The sequence below is a fragment of the Haliotis rufescens genome, unplaced genomic scaffold (assembly GCF_023055435.1).
Source record: "Haliotis rufescens isolate VD_foot unplaced genomic scaffold, xgHalRufe1.0.p SCAF_8, whole genome shotgun sequence".
Lineage (NCBI taxonomy): Eukaryota > Metazoa > Mollusca > Gastropoda > Lepetellida > Haliotidae > Haliotis > Haliotis rufescens.
Genome location: NW_025964372.1, coordinates 52,485,083 through 52,505,436, shown reverse-complemented (window position 1 = coordinate 52,505,436; position 20,354 = coordinate 52,485,083). Strand labels below are relative to the sequence as shown.

At 42.5% G+C, this 20,354-nt stretch overlaps 1 protein-coding gene across 1 annotated transcript in view; it reads right to left on the bottom strand.

Annotated features, from left to right (window-relative positions):
* LOC124145607 (carboxyl-terminal PDZ ligand of neuronal nitric oxide synthase protein-like) overlaps positions 1 to 19,198 on the bottom strand; it is a 220,329-nt gene extending 201,131 nt beyond the window's left edge. The window contains exon 1 of the mRNA XM_048389687.1: positions 18,156 to 19,198. Within this exon, the coding sequence (XP_048245644.1) occupies positions 18,156 to 18,263 (108 nt within the window). The 5' untranslated portion in view covers positions 18,264 to 19,198. The remainder of the gene's footprint in view (positions 1 to 18,155) is intronic.
* Positions 19,199 to 20,354: the final 1,156 nt, after the last annotated feature.

The following is a 20,354-nucleotide window of genomic DNA, read 5'->3' as shown; positions in this document are numbered from 1 at the left end:
GTGAGTGAGTGTGTGAGTGAGTGTGTGAGAAGAGTATATCTCCTTTATCCTGTCATGTCAGAGATCAATAAGCTCAACAAAATTGTTTGCAGGTGGGGAATCAAACAAGCAAACCTCCTGCCCAGTGGGCCAAACCCATTGTTTGAAGCCAGAAGCAGTCTGTCTGTACACTGAGAATGCACAAAGATACCCCTGGTCGATCTTCATTGTCACAGCAGACCCATGAGCACTGCAGCAAATATTAGCTGTAATTGATCACATTATCGGATGTGTGCTCCGCAGTTGGTAATGGCTAGTCTCTTCCTTCGGCTATATATCCACATATATGACACTGGTTAATATGACAACATTCTATACTTAGAACCCGTCCTCTCCAGCGCTAAGACAATAGACTCCAAGCAAGTGGCTAGGTGTGTAGAGACATTTTGCACAGTACTTCCCTCATTAGACAACAAGACGTTGTGAAGGACAAAACCCAGTCACGCAAGCCATGTCCTGACAACCTGTGTCGCCATGCAGCACACTGCACCAGAACCAGTGTTTGATATCGTTTTACAATCAAGACAGTCTGGCAGGTGACCCATAAGTGTTGCCTGCCCATCTTCAAAGTTACCTGCCCATCTGCAAAGTTACCTGTCCCTCTTCAAAGTTACCTGTCCATCTTCAAAGTTACCTGCCCATCTTCAAAGTTACCTGCCCATCTTCAAAGTTACCTGTCCCTCTTCAAAGTTACCCGTCCCTCTTCAAAGTTACCTGCCCATCTTCAAAGTTACCTGTCCATCTTCAAAGTTACCTGTCCATCTTCAAAGTTACCTGTCCATCTTCAAATTTACCTGTCCATCTTCAAAGTTACCTGCCCATCTTCAAAGTTACCTGTCCATCTTCAAAGTTACCTGTCCCTCTTCAAAGTTACCTGCCCATCTTCAAAGTTACCTGTCCATCTTCAAAGTTACCTGCCCATCTTCAAAGTTACCTGTCCATCTTCAAAGTTACCTGCCCATCTTCAAAGTTACCTGCCCATCTTCAAAGTTACCTGTCCCTCTTCAAAGTTACCTGTCCCTCTTCAAAGTTACCTGTCCATCTTCAAAGTTACCTGTCCCTCTTCAAAGTTACCTGTCCCTCTTCAAAGTTACCTGTCCATCTTCAAAGTTACCTGCCCATCTTCAAAGTTACCTGTCCATCTTCAAAGTTACCTGTCCATCTTCAAAGTTACCTGTCCCTCTTCAAAGTTACCTGTCCCTCTTCAAAGTTACCTGTCCATCTTCAAAGTTACCTGTCCATCTTCAAAGTTACCTGTCCATCTTCAAAGTTACCTGTCCCTCTTCAAAGTTACCTGCCCATCTTCTAAGTTACCTGTCCCTCTTCAAAGTTACCTGTCCATCTTCAAAGTTACCTGTCCATCTTCAAAGTTACCTGCCCATCTTCAAAGTTACCTGTCCATCTTCAAAGTTACCTGTCCATCTTCAAAGTTACCTGCCCCTCTTCAAAGTTACCTGCCCCTCTTCAAAGTTACCCGTCCATCTTCAAAGTTACCTGTCCCTCTTCAAAGTTACCTGTCCCTCTTCAAAGTTACCTGTCCCTCTGCAAAGTTACCTGTCCCTCTGCAAAGTTACCTGTCCATCTTCAAAGTTACCTGTCCCTCTTCAAAGTTACCTGCCCATCTTCAAAGTTACCTGTCCCTCTTCAAAGTTACCTGTCCCTCTTCAAAGTTACCTGCCCATCTTCAAAGTTACCTGCCCATCTTCAAAGTTACCTGCCCATCTTCAAAGTTACCTGCCCATCTTCAAAGTTACCTGCCCATCTTCAAAGTTACCTGTCCATCTTCAAAGTTACCTGTCCATCTTCAAAGTTACCTGCCCATCTTCAAAGTTACCTGTCCATCTTCAAAGTTACCTGCCCATCTTCAAAGTTACCTGCCCATCTTCAAAGTTACCTGTCCATCTTCAAAGTTACCTGCCCATCTTCAAAGTTACCTTCCCGCATTCAGACATTATGAATATTGAAACAGAATACGAGACAAATCTCATCTTCATTAAGTTGCAATAATGCAAATAACTACTTGGGAACAGCAAAAGACACCACTTCAGCCTCTGGTTAATATATGGACCAAGTTTGGATGAAAAATCTTCCATGGTTTTCAAGTTATGCTCCGAAAACGAAATACGGACAGACGGACATACCAGATGACGCCTATAACATATCGGAGTAACTCTGAATACAGGAGTAGTCTTACAATGATCTGCCAGACAGTCGGACAGGTGGAGGACATTTTTATGCAGCCAGACAGAAAAGTTATTAGCCACGGGCTGGAGGGCAGGCAGTTATTTCGGACACCGACTAGAACCTACTTCAAAGAACTCTCTCATTAAAAGGCCCAAAGTTTCTACAACCAAGGTTTTTACAATCTGACAAAGTGGCAGTAACCATGTAACGATATACGTCCTCCAGACTAGTAGGCCAGTATTCCAACTCTACACAACCAAATCCAACCACAGTCCTTGAGATGAAACCCGCTGATGGAAGTAAGTATTCCAACTCTACACAACCAAATCCAACCACAGTCCTTGAGATGAAACCCACTGATGGAAGTAAGTATTCCAACTCTACACAACCAAATCCAACCACAGTCCTTGAGATGAAACCCGCTGATGGAAGTAAGTTTTCCAACTGTACATATCTAACTGTATTCCTGACATCAACCCGCTGATAGAAGCAAGCTCTTAACGTTGTTCTTATGAACTCATCATGTGCATTTCTATAAACCAGAAGTCCCTTATCCTAGTTTTCAGAGTTAATACCGTACATATCATGAAGTTCTCTCTCTGTGAAGCACTGTACAGTATTAACGAGGCCCATCTGAAGTACGAGGGCAATGCTGTACATATGACAGTTCTCCCTCAATGACGCACTGTACAGTATTAACGAGGTCCATCTGTAGTACGAGGGCAATGTTGTACATACGACAGTTCTCCCTCCATGAAGCACCATACAGTATTAACGAGGCCCATCTGTAGTACGAGGGCAATGCCGCTGTAAGAACATCAACCGAGAAAGCAGACGCTAACTGATAACAATTCCAGGCACAATTCCCTAAGCCATAATGGAGACCGGACAAGCTTTCCAAGGAGCTTATTGTTATTCTTACAAATATTGACCATGGAGATGGTAATGAAGGAAGATCCCACAGTAGTCGCTAAACTCCCCCGACGTCCTCGACTGTTTCATCCACTGCCGACCATGAATACTAATCTGCCCATCAAACTGATGAGTCGACAAATTTCTGACAGACTACGACAATTTTAGCGTGTTTTTACTGTTGGACAAATCTGCTGGCATTTAAGGTAATCTGTTATAAGTATTGCTACTTCCAAAGTACAGCTCATAAAGCTGTGAGGAAGAATGCGACATCTTGTTCCGATGGTCAAATTGGACCCCTTTGCTCAGTGTTGTCCAATCATGTAGATCGGCGCCGGTATTGACATAGCCGAGTAGGGACGTCTAGCAGTAATTTGCCACGCCAAAAGTCCCTGATCACACCGAGGCATGGCGTGGTGCCGGAATTATGGGTAATTTTGTCAATGGATTCTCCTCAACTCCACGTTGCCACGCCAGGCCAGGAGCAAATATTGACAGTAAATTTGATCCTGCGGAGTTCAAAAAGAAGTCAATAGTTGTCCAAGTTGCTCAGGAGCATTGGCTTGCAAGAAGTTTTGTGTGATTTGGAAAACAAAAGTCAGACAAGTGAGAGGGCTTCATTGCCTGATGAAATAATCACCGCAGCTTGAGTTGCAAGACTTACCGGGTACCCAGAACCCCCAACAGAAGTGGAAGGAGGCACCATCAGTGCACAATCAACACCCTCATCACCACCACCACCACCATCATCACAAACAACACTATCATCATCACTATCATTATCATCCCCTTCAACACCATCAAAATCATCATCATCATCACCATCAACATCATCATCATCAACACCATCATCAACACCATCACCAACACCATCATCATCCCCTTCATCACCATCAAAATCATCATCATTACCAACATCATCATTACCAACATCATCAACAACAACATCCTCAACATCACATAACATATTAAATAATCCAGTCACAGCTATTTCTATGTCACATGTTATTGTATCTTGCTGTCACACGTAACAGGTCACAATTTGTGACTGCCCCCGTGACGGCCACCGTCGCGCTGTTGACTTGCCCTCCATGTCATGTTGTTGACTTGCCCTCCATGTTGTGTTGTTCACTTGCCCTCAATGTCGTGTTGTTGACTTGCCCTCCATGTCGTGTTGTTGACTTGCCCTCCATGTCGTGTTGTTGACTTGCCCTCCATGTCGTGTTGTTGACTTGCCCTCCATGTCGTGTTGTTGACTTGCCCTCCATGTCATGTTGTTCCAGCACCAGTAAACACTCAGTCATTGATTACCTGACATCATACATTATTGACAACATCACATTACTTATAATTGTATCTTCCACCCAAATCGATGGATTACTTGAAGTCAGGGATGTCTCTCTGTCACAACTATAGTCTGGGAGGTAATTTAAGGTACCGACGTTTACTACAATATCTGAAAAACTATCGGACCTACTCCAGTCAAAGTTGGTATGAGATTATTAAACAGTCAAACATAACTGGATATTACATTTAAAGACAATCGGTGCATGAATAAAAAATCTGTCTATTTAGCTATCACTATATTTCATCAACAACCAGACCTGTTCGTCATGGGTGGAATGAGCATTCATTGAAACAGCCATCTGCATAATGCTACCCCTGCGTCACAGGGCCATATGACATATGATCGAATCAACTCAACTCGAAAGGGTGCACAGGAATCACGCACGTTGAGACGCCCAACGCTAACACCGTATTCGTGCGTGATTCATGTGCACCCTTTCGAGTAATGTAATATCCAGTTATGTATGACTGTTAAATAATCTCATACCAACTTTGACTGGAGCAGGTCCGATAGTTTTTCAGATATTGTAGTAAACGTCGGTACCTTAAATTACCTTCCAGACTATAACAGGGGATTTCTAACACAGACCTTCAAACAAGGGGGTCCCAGTTCCAGCCAGAATCTTTTGAGGCTACTAATCTGAACATGGCTGTCAGCATAATGTTCAGTAGACTTTAGTGTTGTGGCATGGAGTGAGATGTAGGAGCTTACCAGATCAAACAAGACTTCACTAGACTCACGCTTCCGACTACTGGCTGAAGTCACAGACTGGGTTTCCATCGTGTGTCTTGCAACGAGGAGGTTTCCAACAGGGGGTTTCCAATGTGGGGGTGCACAACGAGGGATAAGGGTTTTAACAGATTCAAATATGGGTTTTCAACAATGGTTTACAACAGGGGTTTTCAACAGGGGTTTTCAACAAGGGTTTTCAATAAAGGATTCAAACAAGGGTTTTCAACTGGGCCTTTTAATGAGGGTTAACAACAGGGGTTTTCAACAGGCCCAGGTTTTCAACAGGGGTTTTCAACAGGGGTTTACAACAATGATTTACAACAAGGGTTTTCAACAGGGGTTTTCAACAGGCCCAGGTTTTCAACAGGGGTTTTCAACAGGCCCAGGTTTTCAACAGGGGTTTACAACAATGATATACAACAAGGGTTTTCAACAGGGGTCTTCAACAAGGGTTTTCAACAAGGGTTTTCAATAAGGGCTTTCAACAGGGGTTTTCAACAAGGGTTTACAAGGGTTTTCACCAAGGGTTTTAACAGGGGTTTACAATAAGGGCTTACAACAAAGGTTTACAACAGGGGTTTTCAACAAGACCAGGTTTTCAACAAGGGTTTTCAACAAGGCCAGGTTTTCAACAAGGGATTTTTCACAGTATGTTGGTTCCTCGTATAGAGGAATCTGTATGCCACAGCAGAACTCGCCAGCCTTGTCAACATTATATATGTCCATTACAGAGTTGCTGCGTTCTCTATTCATGACAGGACTCGGCGACACACGACCTCCATGTCTCCTCGCCTCCTGTACAACCTGCACTCACACATCGGCAGATTTATATTCTAGGCACATCCGACACTGATTTCTAACCACAACAATATGAACGACCTGCCATTACGTTAATTGGCTTAAAAAAAAGTAGTATGGAAAGTAGCATATAAATTTAACACTTTTTTTATTTTGAACACTGACTTTGGAATCATTGTTTTTGTGTGGATCTACATCCTATCATGCTGGCGATTCTCTCCCGTCTTGGATAATTACACGATCCTCGTCTCTCGTCAATGTCAATGTTCCAGCAGACGAAGTTTAAGTCGAACAAGGTCGAACATCCAAACATATCTTAATCACTGGTATCCCATTTCTATAAGAGGATTTCTGGTGATGTGAGTCTTTTAAAAAACTGGTTTACAGATTCAAAGCTTACAAAAATGAAAATTGGAAAAAACATCAAAACTGAACAGCCGTTTCTTTTATTACACAAAGTTCTCAAGTTCTTTTGCAACTGAAGACCAAGAAGACAAGCTAGACTGTCACTACTCAAATGGAAAATATATTTAGACCTTTTCAAGAAGAAAAAAACATCTGAAATCTGGCCTGACTTCAACTGAAACAAAAAATTCTTGTCGACCTATTTGACTCATGATCTTCAGCATCTCACAACCGCACAAAAACATAAAAATATGAAATCTGTTTGTGACGATGGACTGAAACATATTTTGTTCAATAATAATTTCAAAACATAACATTTGGTTCTTGTTTATTAAAAATGATCTATATCTTAATAAGATTAGAGAGACCAAATCCTTACCTATTTCAACTTGATAATATAAGCATAACTACATATACCGATGCAGCAAAATACAGATCTTAAAAGTCCACACAGTTTGTCCCCAGCAATGACCCCAACTACTGACCTATTAAGGAAATTATACACAATATGTGACAAAGCAAACATAACGGCCATATAAATTTAATTTAAAAAATAGTCTTATTCTTAGAACAAGTTAATTGATATATGAACTGTTACTTTGTTACTTATTATTCTAAGTAATGTTATTATCACACCAAGTCCTGTACCTCTTGGCACGTGAGTCTGTAAGGGTTAATTGTAAAACCGTGGCAACTATCTTGAGAATTAAAAAAATATAAAAAAATAAAAGTATTGACCTGTTTGAGAGCTTTTTGCACACAAAAACTGTTAACAGACTTTGTGCAACGAAAAAAACAAGACTATTCTTAACATTTTAATTTTAATTTGTGGAAACTGGTCTGTGGAGTGCAGCCTAGATGATGAACCCTCCGCATCGAGGGGCTTGGGGACGACCTTGGGGACGACCCTGGGACGTCATGCTCTCATCATCGATGGAGAGGAAAACACGCAGCAAGCCAGAGGGCTCTAGTGGCTCTCTAGAACGCTCTTAATGAAGGACAACAAGACAGTAAAACCTCTGAATGTACAAACAACTCGTCATCCTGTAAGAACACTTGACAGGTGTGACACAGAGAATCTCTACAGACACTTAGCATCTATGGTGTCTGTATTGTGCATGATTTTCTTATTTTGTAAATAAAAGGAAAATTGAGAACAATACAATTTAGCAACAAGGTATCTTATCTTATACTACACATCTGTCAACCAAACAAATCACAATTATGCGTTAAAACAGAAAGTAGAATTCATCACATTTTTTCCTTCCTACCAAGAGTCCTCTGTGACGTATATAAACTGTCTAAACCAGACTTGTGGGGACTCAATGTTTAGTCTGTTTAGACAGTTACCTAAACAATAATCCTGGATGAGAGTAACATTTGCACTTAAATAGCGATGTGCAGGCGTGCGTGCATGGTTGCTTGTACTAGTCCTGACTCATGCCAATTTATAGTGCTAGCCCTACTGAGATACCATGTCGCAGATTAACATGAATACCCCACTCAGACACAGTATACTGACTCCGAGCCGACCAGTCCTTGTTTTCGCCCCTTAATGCTGAGCGCCAGACAGGGTAACAACAAGTACCTTCTTTTAACGTCTTTTGGTATGACGCAGCCGGGAATCGAACCCCAACCTCCGCTCTCCGGGTGGATGCTCTACCATTAGACCACGGAGGTATATGTACATGTAGGCAAATGAGGGACATTAACCCTTGACTTGAAAACTACCATTTCTACTGTTTTACTTTAAACTATTTGAGTGAGTGAGTGAGTGAGTGAGTGAGTGAGTGAGTGAGTGAGTGAGTGAGTGAGTGAGTGAGTGAGTGAGTGAGTGAGTGAGTATGGTTTAACACCGCTTTTAGCAATATTCCAGCAGTATCATGCTGGGGGACTTATCTATTTTAGCTTACCAATGATACTTTAAAGAGATCGATTAAAATATAAATATATATATTTGTATTTTAAACTTGTGTTTTTTCAAACAATTCCACAAGCCAACCATTAACAACTTGACAGGCGGCAGTGAATCACACTCAAACATTTGTTTCTAAATAACGCAATTCTAAGCTGTAATTACATCTTCATTGTCTCCAAGTTGCTGCAACAAATAGGAACTCCTGTAGTTCTGTTTACCCGATTACCTGCACGAAGCGCCGACAATCAGACCAATGTTTGGACGCCCATAAACCACCTCAACATTCTAATGGCTGCAGTCATTGTGCCATGACATAACTCAATATCTGTCAATACCCCGCCGCTGGCCCTACAGGACAACACCAACCCTACAGGAAAACACCAATGCCAATCTAGAAACAATCATCACAGACCAAGTTTGAACACTGCTTCTTTCATTAACAGACAATTTAATGTATGGTCAATTTCCATCACATCCTTCTATCTCCTTCCATCATGTTCGATGGATGTCATATTCATCGTAGCCATTTCTCTGATACGATCAAGAACCTAATTAATTAATATCCCTAAACAAGTGACGAGGTCAGCGCCACTGGCCGGTCAAGGCATTATGGCTCTCATCCTCTGACCTCATGTCACAAGTATCTACAGTATTAACTAATTAAGGAGGGTTCATGTCCACAGGACACACTCATATATATCTGCTAACACCTCAAAATGGAGGGATCATCCATGTTCACATGAAAGACAAAATGTGCTGTAACACCTCAGAATGGAGGGATCATCCATGTTCACACAGAAGACTGACTTTTATGTGTAGTAACACCTCACAATGGAGGGATCATCCATGTTCACATGGAAGACTGACTTGTATGTGTAGTAACGCCTCAGAATGGAGGGATCGTCCATGTTCACATGGAAGACTGACTTGTATGTGTAGTAACACCTCACAATGGAGGGATCATCCATGTTCACATGGAAGACTGACTTGTATGTGTAGTAATGCCTCAGAATGGAGGGATCGTCCATGTTCACATGGAAGACTGGCTTGTATGTGTAGTAACGCCTCAGAATGGAGGGATCATCCATGTTCACATGGAAGACTGGTTTGTATGTGCAGTAACACCTCACAATGGAGGGATCATCCATGTTTACATGGAAGACTGGCTTGTATGTGTAGTAACGCCTCAGAATTGAGGGATCATCCATGTTCACATGGAAGACTGGCTTGTATGTGCAGTAACACCTCAGAATGGAGGGATCATCCATGTTCACATGGAAGACTGGCTTGTATGTGTAGTAACGCCTCAGAATTGAGGGATCATCCATGTTCACATGTAAGACTGGCTTGTATGTGCAGTAACACCTCAGAATGGAGGGATCATCCATGTTCACATAGAAGACTGGCTTGTATGTGTAGTAACGCCTCAGAATTGAGGGATCAACCGTGTTCACATGGAAGACTGGTTTCATATATACTACTCAAAAGAAGTTAAGGATCACCTGATTCTTTCATATTACCGTATTTTCTTGAGTATAGTGCGCACTTTTTTTCGAAAAAACACAGCTGTGTAGAAGGGGGTGCGCATTATACACGAATTATGAGTTTGGATGTTTTTTTCCCCCATGGAAAGACATTACCGTGAACACGAAACACCGGGAATACCATGTCAACAAATCCATACTGAAGTTCGCAAAATAATTATGTAATTACACTGTCTGGCTATAAAAAGTGTTCTTTGTATATCTGGACTTATGTTTGTAACTTATTTCATTGATTTTATTCAAAATTCCTTATAATATTGTTTTTATTAATTTCGGCGAAATCGTCTGTGAAGCGATCGGAAGATCGCACAACTCACCGTTATTAACAGCAGACACGGTCAGAATACCGCTATTGACGCCTTGAAATAAACTTTAGTTGACAGAGAATGGATACATATATCATAAATGACATACTTTGACTCGTTAAAAGTCATATTTGTTTTTGTTTGACGATTCTATGTCAACATGAAATTCTCGCAATCACGTGATCACGTGCGCGTGAGCCTTGACGGTGACTGGTCAGACATGATCCATGTAAAAAATAATACCCGGGAATAGCGATCAGCTGCTTCGCTTAGGGTTATTATTATTTTAAATATGTTTAGTAAAGGTTGCATATAATTAAGAAAATAATGGAATATATTATTCCTGATAAATAAAATAGTTTCAGATACAATTGTTGCCGATCCTTGCATTAAAAATCTTATAAAGTTATATCATTCGGTGTGTCTTGACCGAATCACCGGTCAATTCCAAGAAAACGTGTGTACAGCTGATTGCTGTTTCCAGCTTAGTTTACGAGAAAATTCGCAAGGTAATCTTAATCCCTAAATATAAAACAATGCCTAGCAGAACAATAAATACTATTTAAACGGTAAATAAACATGTCTGGTGATTTTTTATCGCAAATTTCGAATTTGTACTGATGAAGTTTCTCAGCACCCGTTCGTTTGCCGGACTTTGCTGAAAGGGTACGGTGGAAAAATTTTCTGCGCATAATATTCAAATTTCTTTTTTTCCAAAATATTGAACCCGCTAGAGGGGGGTGCGCATTATACATGGGTGCGCACTATACTCAAGAAAATACGGTACTATAGTTAATCTCTCATGCCATGACAGATTAACTTTACCAATATGAAAGAATCGGATGATCCTTAACTTCTTTTGAGTAGTATATGTACTAACATGTCAACAGTTAACAGTTGTCTAAGGCCCAAAATATTCACCTGAGTTTCAAAAAGTATGTACTGCACAAATGTGTTTCAGTACATGGGTAAAAAGTATCTTAACTATTTTAAATGTATTCTTTTATGACCAGTTAGCTATCTATATGTGATAAATACTACGTTTTGCGAAAAGATGAATCAGAAACAAAAGTATATTGAAGGGGCCAGACATGTTGTTCAAGCAATTTAGTACTTGTCTCAACAAGAGTAACTCCAACCATCTTATCGATGTGGTTTACACTGAAAGTTGGATTGTTGTAATAGCATGTGTGCTTGTGTCGGAGACCGGCTTCATGAAAAATGGTGTAATTGTACTGGGGTTTTTCATGTAGTCACATATAATGGTGGTTTTATTCAAGTGTTTTTAAATACAATCTTGTAAAACTTGGTAGTGTTCAAGCATGTCATCATCATGTCATCGCCATCATGTCATCGTCATCATGTCATGTCGTCATATCATTATCATGTCATCGTCATCATGTCATGTCGTCATATCATTATCATGTCATCGTCATCATGTCATGTCGTCATATCATTATCATGTCATCGTCATCATGTCATGTCAATGTCATGTCATCATCAACTGTAACTTACACAGGAAAATAATCAATCATACAGGCCATGATTGATTCCATGCTTGGCAACTGAAATCAATCAATAATTGAGAAAATGATGAATTGGAAGAACACGTTCTGCATCAATTCTTCCTTTCTCCACGTCCCTGTACCATCACGACAACAGCACCAACATCTTCTCACAAGACAACAAAAACCACATGTGTATCTCTCTGTTTTTCCCAACCCGCCGTAACCCGGAGACCCGGACTCTGACTGACAACAGCACCAACATCTTCTCACAAGACAACAAAAACCACATGTGTATCTCTCTGTTTTTCCCAACCCGCCGTAACCCGGAGACCCGGACTCTGACTGACAACAGCACCAACATCTTCTCACAAGACAACAAAAACCACATGTGTATCTCTCTGTTTTTCCCAACCCGCCGTAACCCGGAGATCCCGACTCTGGCCTCACTCCCTCCAGTTGCAACATCGTTCTTGTCACCATTGAAATTTACAATCCCCATTTTTCAAACAAAAAAGTAAAAACAAAAGTCCTACCACTCTATTTGGGAAGAAGTAACACACTTATCTATGAGCTGGCCTAACTTCAGCATCAGAAATTGGCACTCGTTCTGTCGTCCTTGCCCAAATGCCCAATAGTTAAGGTTTCAGAAGGATTAGTAGAAATTTGCCATTAACTAGTCTTTTGCTATATGTTATCATTATAAGGATAAGTGGATGAAAACAGTTAGTTTCTATTGCTGAACTTGGTGACTGTTTGATATATTATAAATCATATCTGAAACTAATTTCAGACAAAACATAATCTACCAAGGTAAGACGAGACTACGCAATGTACGACTGTCTAGATTTAGACCTGACTTTCAACACAGCAAGGAGATACTGCCTATCTGCTTACAGATCACCACAAATATCATGTCATCTCATGTTGGCTGACTACGTCTCCTTGCTCCGAAACATCTCCCCTCCAATACCCGATACTAGAAGCATCACAACTAATTACATACTGTATTTCCCATCACACTCACAGATAAAACTCCCGCTAACGGAAGGCAATTACTATTTCTTTAACTTGGAAACTTCACAAGCAGTTCAGGTGAAGCCAAAGGGAAATTTGTAATATCGTTTTTTGTTACGATGTTTGAAGGGTTTTACGAGTAGTATTTGAGAGGTTTTACATGTGTTTGAGACGTTTTACTTGCATTTGAGAGGTTTTACTTGAGGTTTTACTTGTGTTTGAGAGGTTTTACTAGTGGTGTTTGAGAGGTTTTACTTGCAGTATTTGAGAGGTTTTACTAGTGGTGTTAGAAAGGTTTTATTGTGCACCCTGCACATAGTGGACACCCTACACCTGCACATAGTGGACACCCTTCACCTGTACATAGTGGACACCCTACATTTGTACATAGTGGACACCCTACACCTGCACATAGTGTACACCCTACACCTGCATATAGTGGACACCCTACACCTGCACATAGTGGACACCCTACACCTGCACATAGTGGACACCCTACACCTGCACATAGTGGACACCCTACACCTGCACATAGTGGACACCCTACACCTGCACATAGTGGACACCCTTCACCTGTACATAGTGGACACCCTACATTTGTACATAGTGGACACCCTACACCTGCACATAGTGTACACCCTACACCTGCATATAGTGGACACCCTACACCTGCACATAGTGGACACCCTACACCTGCACATAGTGGACACCCTTCACCTGTACATAGTGGACACCCTACATTTGTACATAGTGGACACCCTACACCTGCACATAGTGTACACCCTACACCTGCATATAGTGGACACCCTACACCTGCACATAGTGGACACCCTACACCTGCACATAGTTGACACCCTACACCTGCACATAGTGGACACCCTACACCTGCACATAGTGGACACCCTACACCTGCACATAGTGGACACCCTACACCTGCACATAGTGGACACCCTTCACCTGTACATAGTGGACACCCTACATTTGTACATAGTGGACACCCTACACCTTCACATAGTGGACACCTTTCACCTGCACATAGTGGACCCCCTACACCTGCACATAGTGGACACCTTTCACCTGCACATAGTGGACACCCTACACCAGCACATAGTAGACTCCCTACACCTGCACATAGTGGACACCCTACACCTGCATATAGTGGACTCCCTGCACTGAACATAGTGGACACCCTACACCTGCACATAGTGGACACCCTACACCTGCATATAGTGGACTCCCTGCACTGAACATAGTGGACACCCTACACCTGCACATAGTGGACACCCTACACCTGCACATAGTGGACACCCTACACCTGTACATAGTGGACATCCTACATTTGTACATAGTTGACACCCTACACCTGCACATAGTGGACACCCTACACCTGCACATAGTGGACTCCCTGCACCTGTACATAGGGGACTCCCTGCACCTGTACATAGTGGACACCCTACACCTTCACATAGTGGACACCTTTCACCTGCACATAGTGGACCCCCTACACCTGCACATAGTGGACACCTTTCACCTGCACATAGTGGACACCCTACACCAGCACATAGTGGACTCCCTACACCTGCACATAGTGGACACCCTACACCTGCATATAGTGGACTCTCTGCACTGAACATAGTGGACACCCTACACCTGCACATAGTGGACACCCTACACCTGCATATAGTGGACTCCCTGCACTGAACATAGTGGACACCCTACACCTGCACATAGTGGACACCCTACACCTGCACATAGTGGACACCCTACACCTGCACATAGTGGACATCTTACACTGTACATAGTGGACACCCTTCATCTGTACATAGTGGACACCCTACATTTGTACATAGTGGACACCCTACACCTACACATAGTGGACACCCTACACCTGTACATAGTGGACATCCTTCACCTGTACATAGTGGACACCCTACACCTGCACATAGTGGACACCCTACACCTGTACATAGTGGACATCCTACATTTGTACATAGTTGACACCCTACACCTGCACATAGTGGACACCCTACACCTGCACATAGTGGACTCCCTGCACCTGTACATAGGGGACTCCCTGCACCTGTACATAGTGGACACCCTACACCTGCACATAGTGGACACCCTACACCTGTACATAGTGGACACTCTTCACCTGTACATAGTTGACACCCTACACCTGCACATAGTGGACACCCTACACCTGTACATAGTGGACACCCTTCACCTGTACATAGTTGACACCCTACACCAGCACATAGTGGACACCCTACACCTGTACATAGTGGACAACCTACATTTGTACATAGTGGACACCCTACACCTGCACATAGTGGACACACTACACCTGTACATAGTGGACACCCTACACCTGTACATAGTGGACACACTACACCTGCACATAGTGGACACACTACACCTGTACATAGTGGACACCCTACACCTGTACATAGTGGACACCCTACACCTGCACATAGTGGACACCCTGCACCTGTACATAGTGGACACCCTCCACTGTACACTGTTGACATAGCTCTCCAACATTCCCAGGCCCACAGACAGATGTATGACAGGAATGAAGCCTCATTTAGAAGTAATGGCAAAAAGTCATCTGGCAGCATTTGTTGCTCCTGTCTGCATCTGATCGTCCTCCGTGGAGAGCTGATACTGGTCTACTGTGTGGAAACTGAGCTACGTCCATCTGCAGGATTCAGCACCGATAGCCATTAACTCTTATCTACCAACCTCAGCTACAGTGATGACAATAGCATCGTTGCAGCAGCAGTAACAGCTACCCAAAGCCCACCACAACATCACTGGTACTGGAGCGATGTTGGAGGTTCGCCACTCACGGAGTCAACAACTGTTACACATTCTGTATTCTTGTGGTTTAACACTTTGTCCAGATTTATCTCCCTCCTGACTGTAATGATGGTAGCCGGACACGGCAGATAGCCTGTATGTCAGAATAACGGAGTCGGTGGCTTTCATCTCTCACATTACACCTGGATTTATATCAGCAACAGATCTCTCTACTCCTGGAGACGAGGGTGTTTTGGGGGAAACTAACACTCCCCCCACCCCTCCCTCCCCTTCCTAACCTTTAATCTTGGGGTAACAATAGTCCACCATACATTCCCCACCCCTCAACTTGAACCTCATAACAATATCATACCATCCCAATACCCTCTGTCAGGCTTCTAACATTGGAATTACAGCAATGATATGTTTTGAGTTCCCTACTGTGAAAATTCTTATGCATTTTTAATTGAAAATCCAAATTATAAAAATTGACAAAATTTTAATTTTTTTTCCCTGTATGTTTACAGCAGAATTTAATGATTAAAAAATGTCAGTAAATTTTTGTTGTTGTGGCAACCATTGTGAGAGACCAGTTCCATGGATACAGGTCGATGCCGGTTTCAATAGAGTCTGGTGTCAAACATAATCTTGCGTTTGCACATGTCTGAGACCCTTATAAGGAAGGAACATCGAGACTGTAGAACACAAGTTTTCTCTTCACAGTGGCATTTGACAACATCGTTCCTCAAACAAATTACTTTTCTATTTTTTTCTTTTCTGATTTCCATCATAACACTTGGGTATCAAATTATCTGGGGAAAAACCTCCACTCTGGCTTGTGACAGGTATTTGCCTGATTTTCATTTCGCAATATATTGCAATAATTATGAATGTATTGCAACACATACCACGATATAATGCATGCGTTCTTTCATCTGTAATTTGTTATAAACTTAAATAACAATACCCCAAATGACTTGAAGTTTTCATTAATTCTGTACTGAAAATTCCCGGACAGAATCATCAGACTGAACACTAGAGTCAACACTCTCAACAGCCAACAGTAGGCCAACAATAAAATGTAAAGTCAAAAATGTTCATTTCAGATTTTCTTTAAAAAGATTAACATGTCCACATGTTTATATATTAGATTTGCCCTCTGGCGGGAGACTTAGCAGTGATGTAAACGTTGCCAACAACATGAAAATTATCTGAAAAAATGCATGATTTAAAAAAAACTATATATCAGTAGTTTCCAAAAGTATTGTAATACATATTCATTAGTACTTTAAGTTGTGATACAATGTATACCGGTAATGTAGTGCACCTCGAGCTCTAACTCCAACAAAAAACACCCTGTGACATTCACACACGAAGATCATCAGCTGTCAATGTTGTTCAAACATGAAGATTGTATAAGTTGTTTGTATTTTCTCCGGAGACATTATAAGAGCAGCTAGACACGCTGTAGTGGGCGCTGGTCTGGTGTTGCTGTCAGACAGCGCGATATGGCCGATTGCTCAACACTTGATAACCTGTTCACATGTTAACTCGTTGACACAACAGCGGAGTTTATCTCAGTAACACACTCATCAAGTCTGTCTGTCCAGGGGTCATGCAGACCCTTCCCCAAGGGGGTCAAGCAGACGCCCCCCCCCCCCCCCCCCTTTCCCCCCCCCCCCCCTTTCCCACCCTACCCAGGGAGGCAAGCAGACTAAACCACCTGGTTGTATTCCAATACATCTAAAGACTTCATTACATTTCAAACATGTGACAACTTTCATTTATCTGCTTTGAAACTTGAAATCATAATAATTTAGTACGGAGCCATTCCATTATTCCTTACCATATTCCGGGTATCACATTTTCTGGGAATACTGATACTTTAGAAATAATAAGGTAGACACAATTTTATGGATAACAACTTCTTTAATACTGTAAAAAGCGACGTTTCGGTATAGATCCTTATACCGTTGTCAAGCATGACTGAATGGGGGACAATAGAAACAATGACAACTGTTATTCAATACCAGGTGATACCTTTGTTGTATCACATAATCACTGAATACTAGATAATATCAATGTTGTGTCATACCATCATTGGATAATGGGTAATATCATTGTATCATCCTGGTCATTGGATAGTGGTAATATATCATACCATTCATAGCATACCAGGTAATATTGTATCAAACTTGTCATTTGATACCTGGTAAAATCACTGTTGTATCAAAAGGGCCCTGGATGTTAGGGTATAAAAGAGTTTTTTCCACAATGAACATTTGAACATTCTACAGATCAAAGTATTTGTTTCGAAAACATATACCAGTACATATAGTTCCTAATAAAATACATTTCACACTGTCGTCAGGAAGGATGTTTCGCTATGTTCACAAACTAGATCTGTCCACAGGTTCTCCCCGAGTACACAAAACAAGCACAGAATCCCATAGAATCCCATGTAAGCCCGCTCCGGCTGAGAAACGTCAAACATAACTTACACAACGTTATAATCATCTCGGCAGCTGTCGGCAATAAACAGCGAGCGAGTTTTGAGATGGTCCCCAGGCAGCCTGGAATTCCCGTTCGGGATTCGCAATAAACATGGTGTTCTGTGCCAAACATGTAATACAATACAATGCAACTCACCTTGGCGGAGAAAGGAATCCCGTGCTCAAAAGCATCGTCGTTGTGGAGGGGGATCCGACTGTCGTACCCGTCGTCGGAGACTAAATCGTATTGCTTTTTCGATGGCATTGTATTGTAAACACAGTCTCCCAACTGTCAAAGAACGAGCTGTCAAAAGTCCCCCTCTCCCCCCGTACTCGTGGCTCGTGTGTCGTGCTGGCGCTAGGTCCAAACATACACGTCACACAAGGAACCATCACACATTCTCAGAGAAGTCTGAAGCAAATCTTCCTTTCCGTGCGAAACTTGAAACCTTGATTGCGAAATTCGAATTGCCACAACTTCTCGCTACCCTCAAGTCGGCATGTTATCCAGCGACTAGGCAGACGGTATCTCCCCCGCGCCACGAGCTGCTAACCCCCTCACGTGCAGGGAGCGCCGTGTTTCACGGCATGTGTAGCAGATCTTCTACTTTGGAGGCAGACGGGGAAGCCTAGCACTAACTCACTTTGATCACGATAAAAACTTCTCACTCACACGAGGGTCGCCGATAGCTACCTTTCCACTCACTGCCGTTAGAACTAATCCTCCGCAACGAACCACGGAAATTACTCGTCAATCAAAGCCATTTCTAGTGCACGAGCGATCAATGATTGTAATTAACCCAGGACCAGACACCCAGTCTGCACATAACATCGAAAGTTTGCAAATCTTCGTTCCACCACCATTCAAACACTTCCGTACCCCAGCAGTCACGTGATTTTTTAACCCCTGACCTCCATGACGGCGCGTGCACTTTCGCACCAAATAGACAACCACGAGCTTTGATTGGTCTTCTCAGGCAGCGGGTGCCGACTTTGAAGACTTCCGCGGTTCCACCGTGACAAGACAGTACGTTTGACACTGAAATGCGCGCGGTGCGCTATGGTTTGATGTGTAGCCGGTTCGACGAGGCGAGCTCCAGTGAATATTGAATGTGTTCGTAGTGATTCAGAGCGGAGGGATGCTCCCATCAATAAGAGAGACCGACGACTTGCCGCAAGCGGACCCGACTCATGCCTTTCTAGCTATTTCTGGCACTAGACGATTTGCCTTCATTACTCAATCCTGTACTAAGTCTTTGAAAGCGACTAATCTCTTTACACCGAGTATATGTTGTCTAGGGACTAGCATACTTACTGGTACAGCTCGCTAACAAACGGGTTATCATCCATTAGGGGCCATATAATCATAACAATGGGATATTTTAGAGCGATGTGCATGCATCGCGCAGTCGACACAGACTCGACCTCCGTGCTAATTACTGCACATAATCAACACAAAATCACCAGAGGCAACATCGCGGTTGAATAGAACCGCGACAGCCCAGTCTAACAACGTAATGATGTTTCGTCGATGCATACCCTATAGAAATTCTGATGGGTTAAATTTAAGTGATGGCGTATTTTGTGTGCAATGTACACTTTTAGACGCGTCGGGATTCACATTAAATGCAAAACAAATTCGATCTGTAATGAAAGTCTTTCTTCTTGCCTCTTAGCAAGCCCGCTTGATGCCCCTGTGAAATTCACGACCTCTACTCATGACAATACATGTCAGTCATGTCGATCGTTTGGTTGATACTGAATAGCCTTAGACATGTGGGCAAATTTGTTATATTCACCATGTGATATCGCCTGTCACTATAAATAAAGTAAGTTTCTTTGAATCTTTGCCTCTGCGTATCTTTACTTCAAAAATGGGGGGAGGGGAAGCCTAGTTGTTAAAACTTTCGCTCGTCACGCCGAAAACCCGGGTTCGATTCCCTACTTGGGCAATATGTGTGAAGCCCATTTCTGGTGTCCCCGCCATGATATTGCTGGAATATTGCTAAAAGCGGCGTAAAACCATACACACTAAATCACTCTAAAAATGGCGTTTCCGAAAGTTCTTACTATTCAGATGTTGGAGGGGAGGTCGGGTAGCCTAATGGTTAAAGCGTTCGTTCGTCACGCCGAAGAACCGGGTTTGATTCCCGAGGTGCGAAAAATGTGTGAAGCCTATTTTCTGTTGTACCCCGCCCTGATATTGCTGGTATATTGCCTAAAGCGGCGTAAAACCATACTCACTCACCGTACAGCCGAAGTCCGCCACGTTTGTACTCGAGTCAAGCGCCCTGAACATGGCTACTTGGAACAAGTATTGACCCCGAGTACCCATGCTCGTTTGGAACTGAGAAAT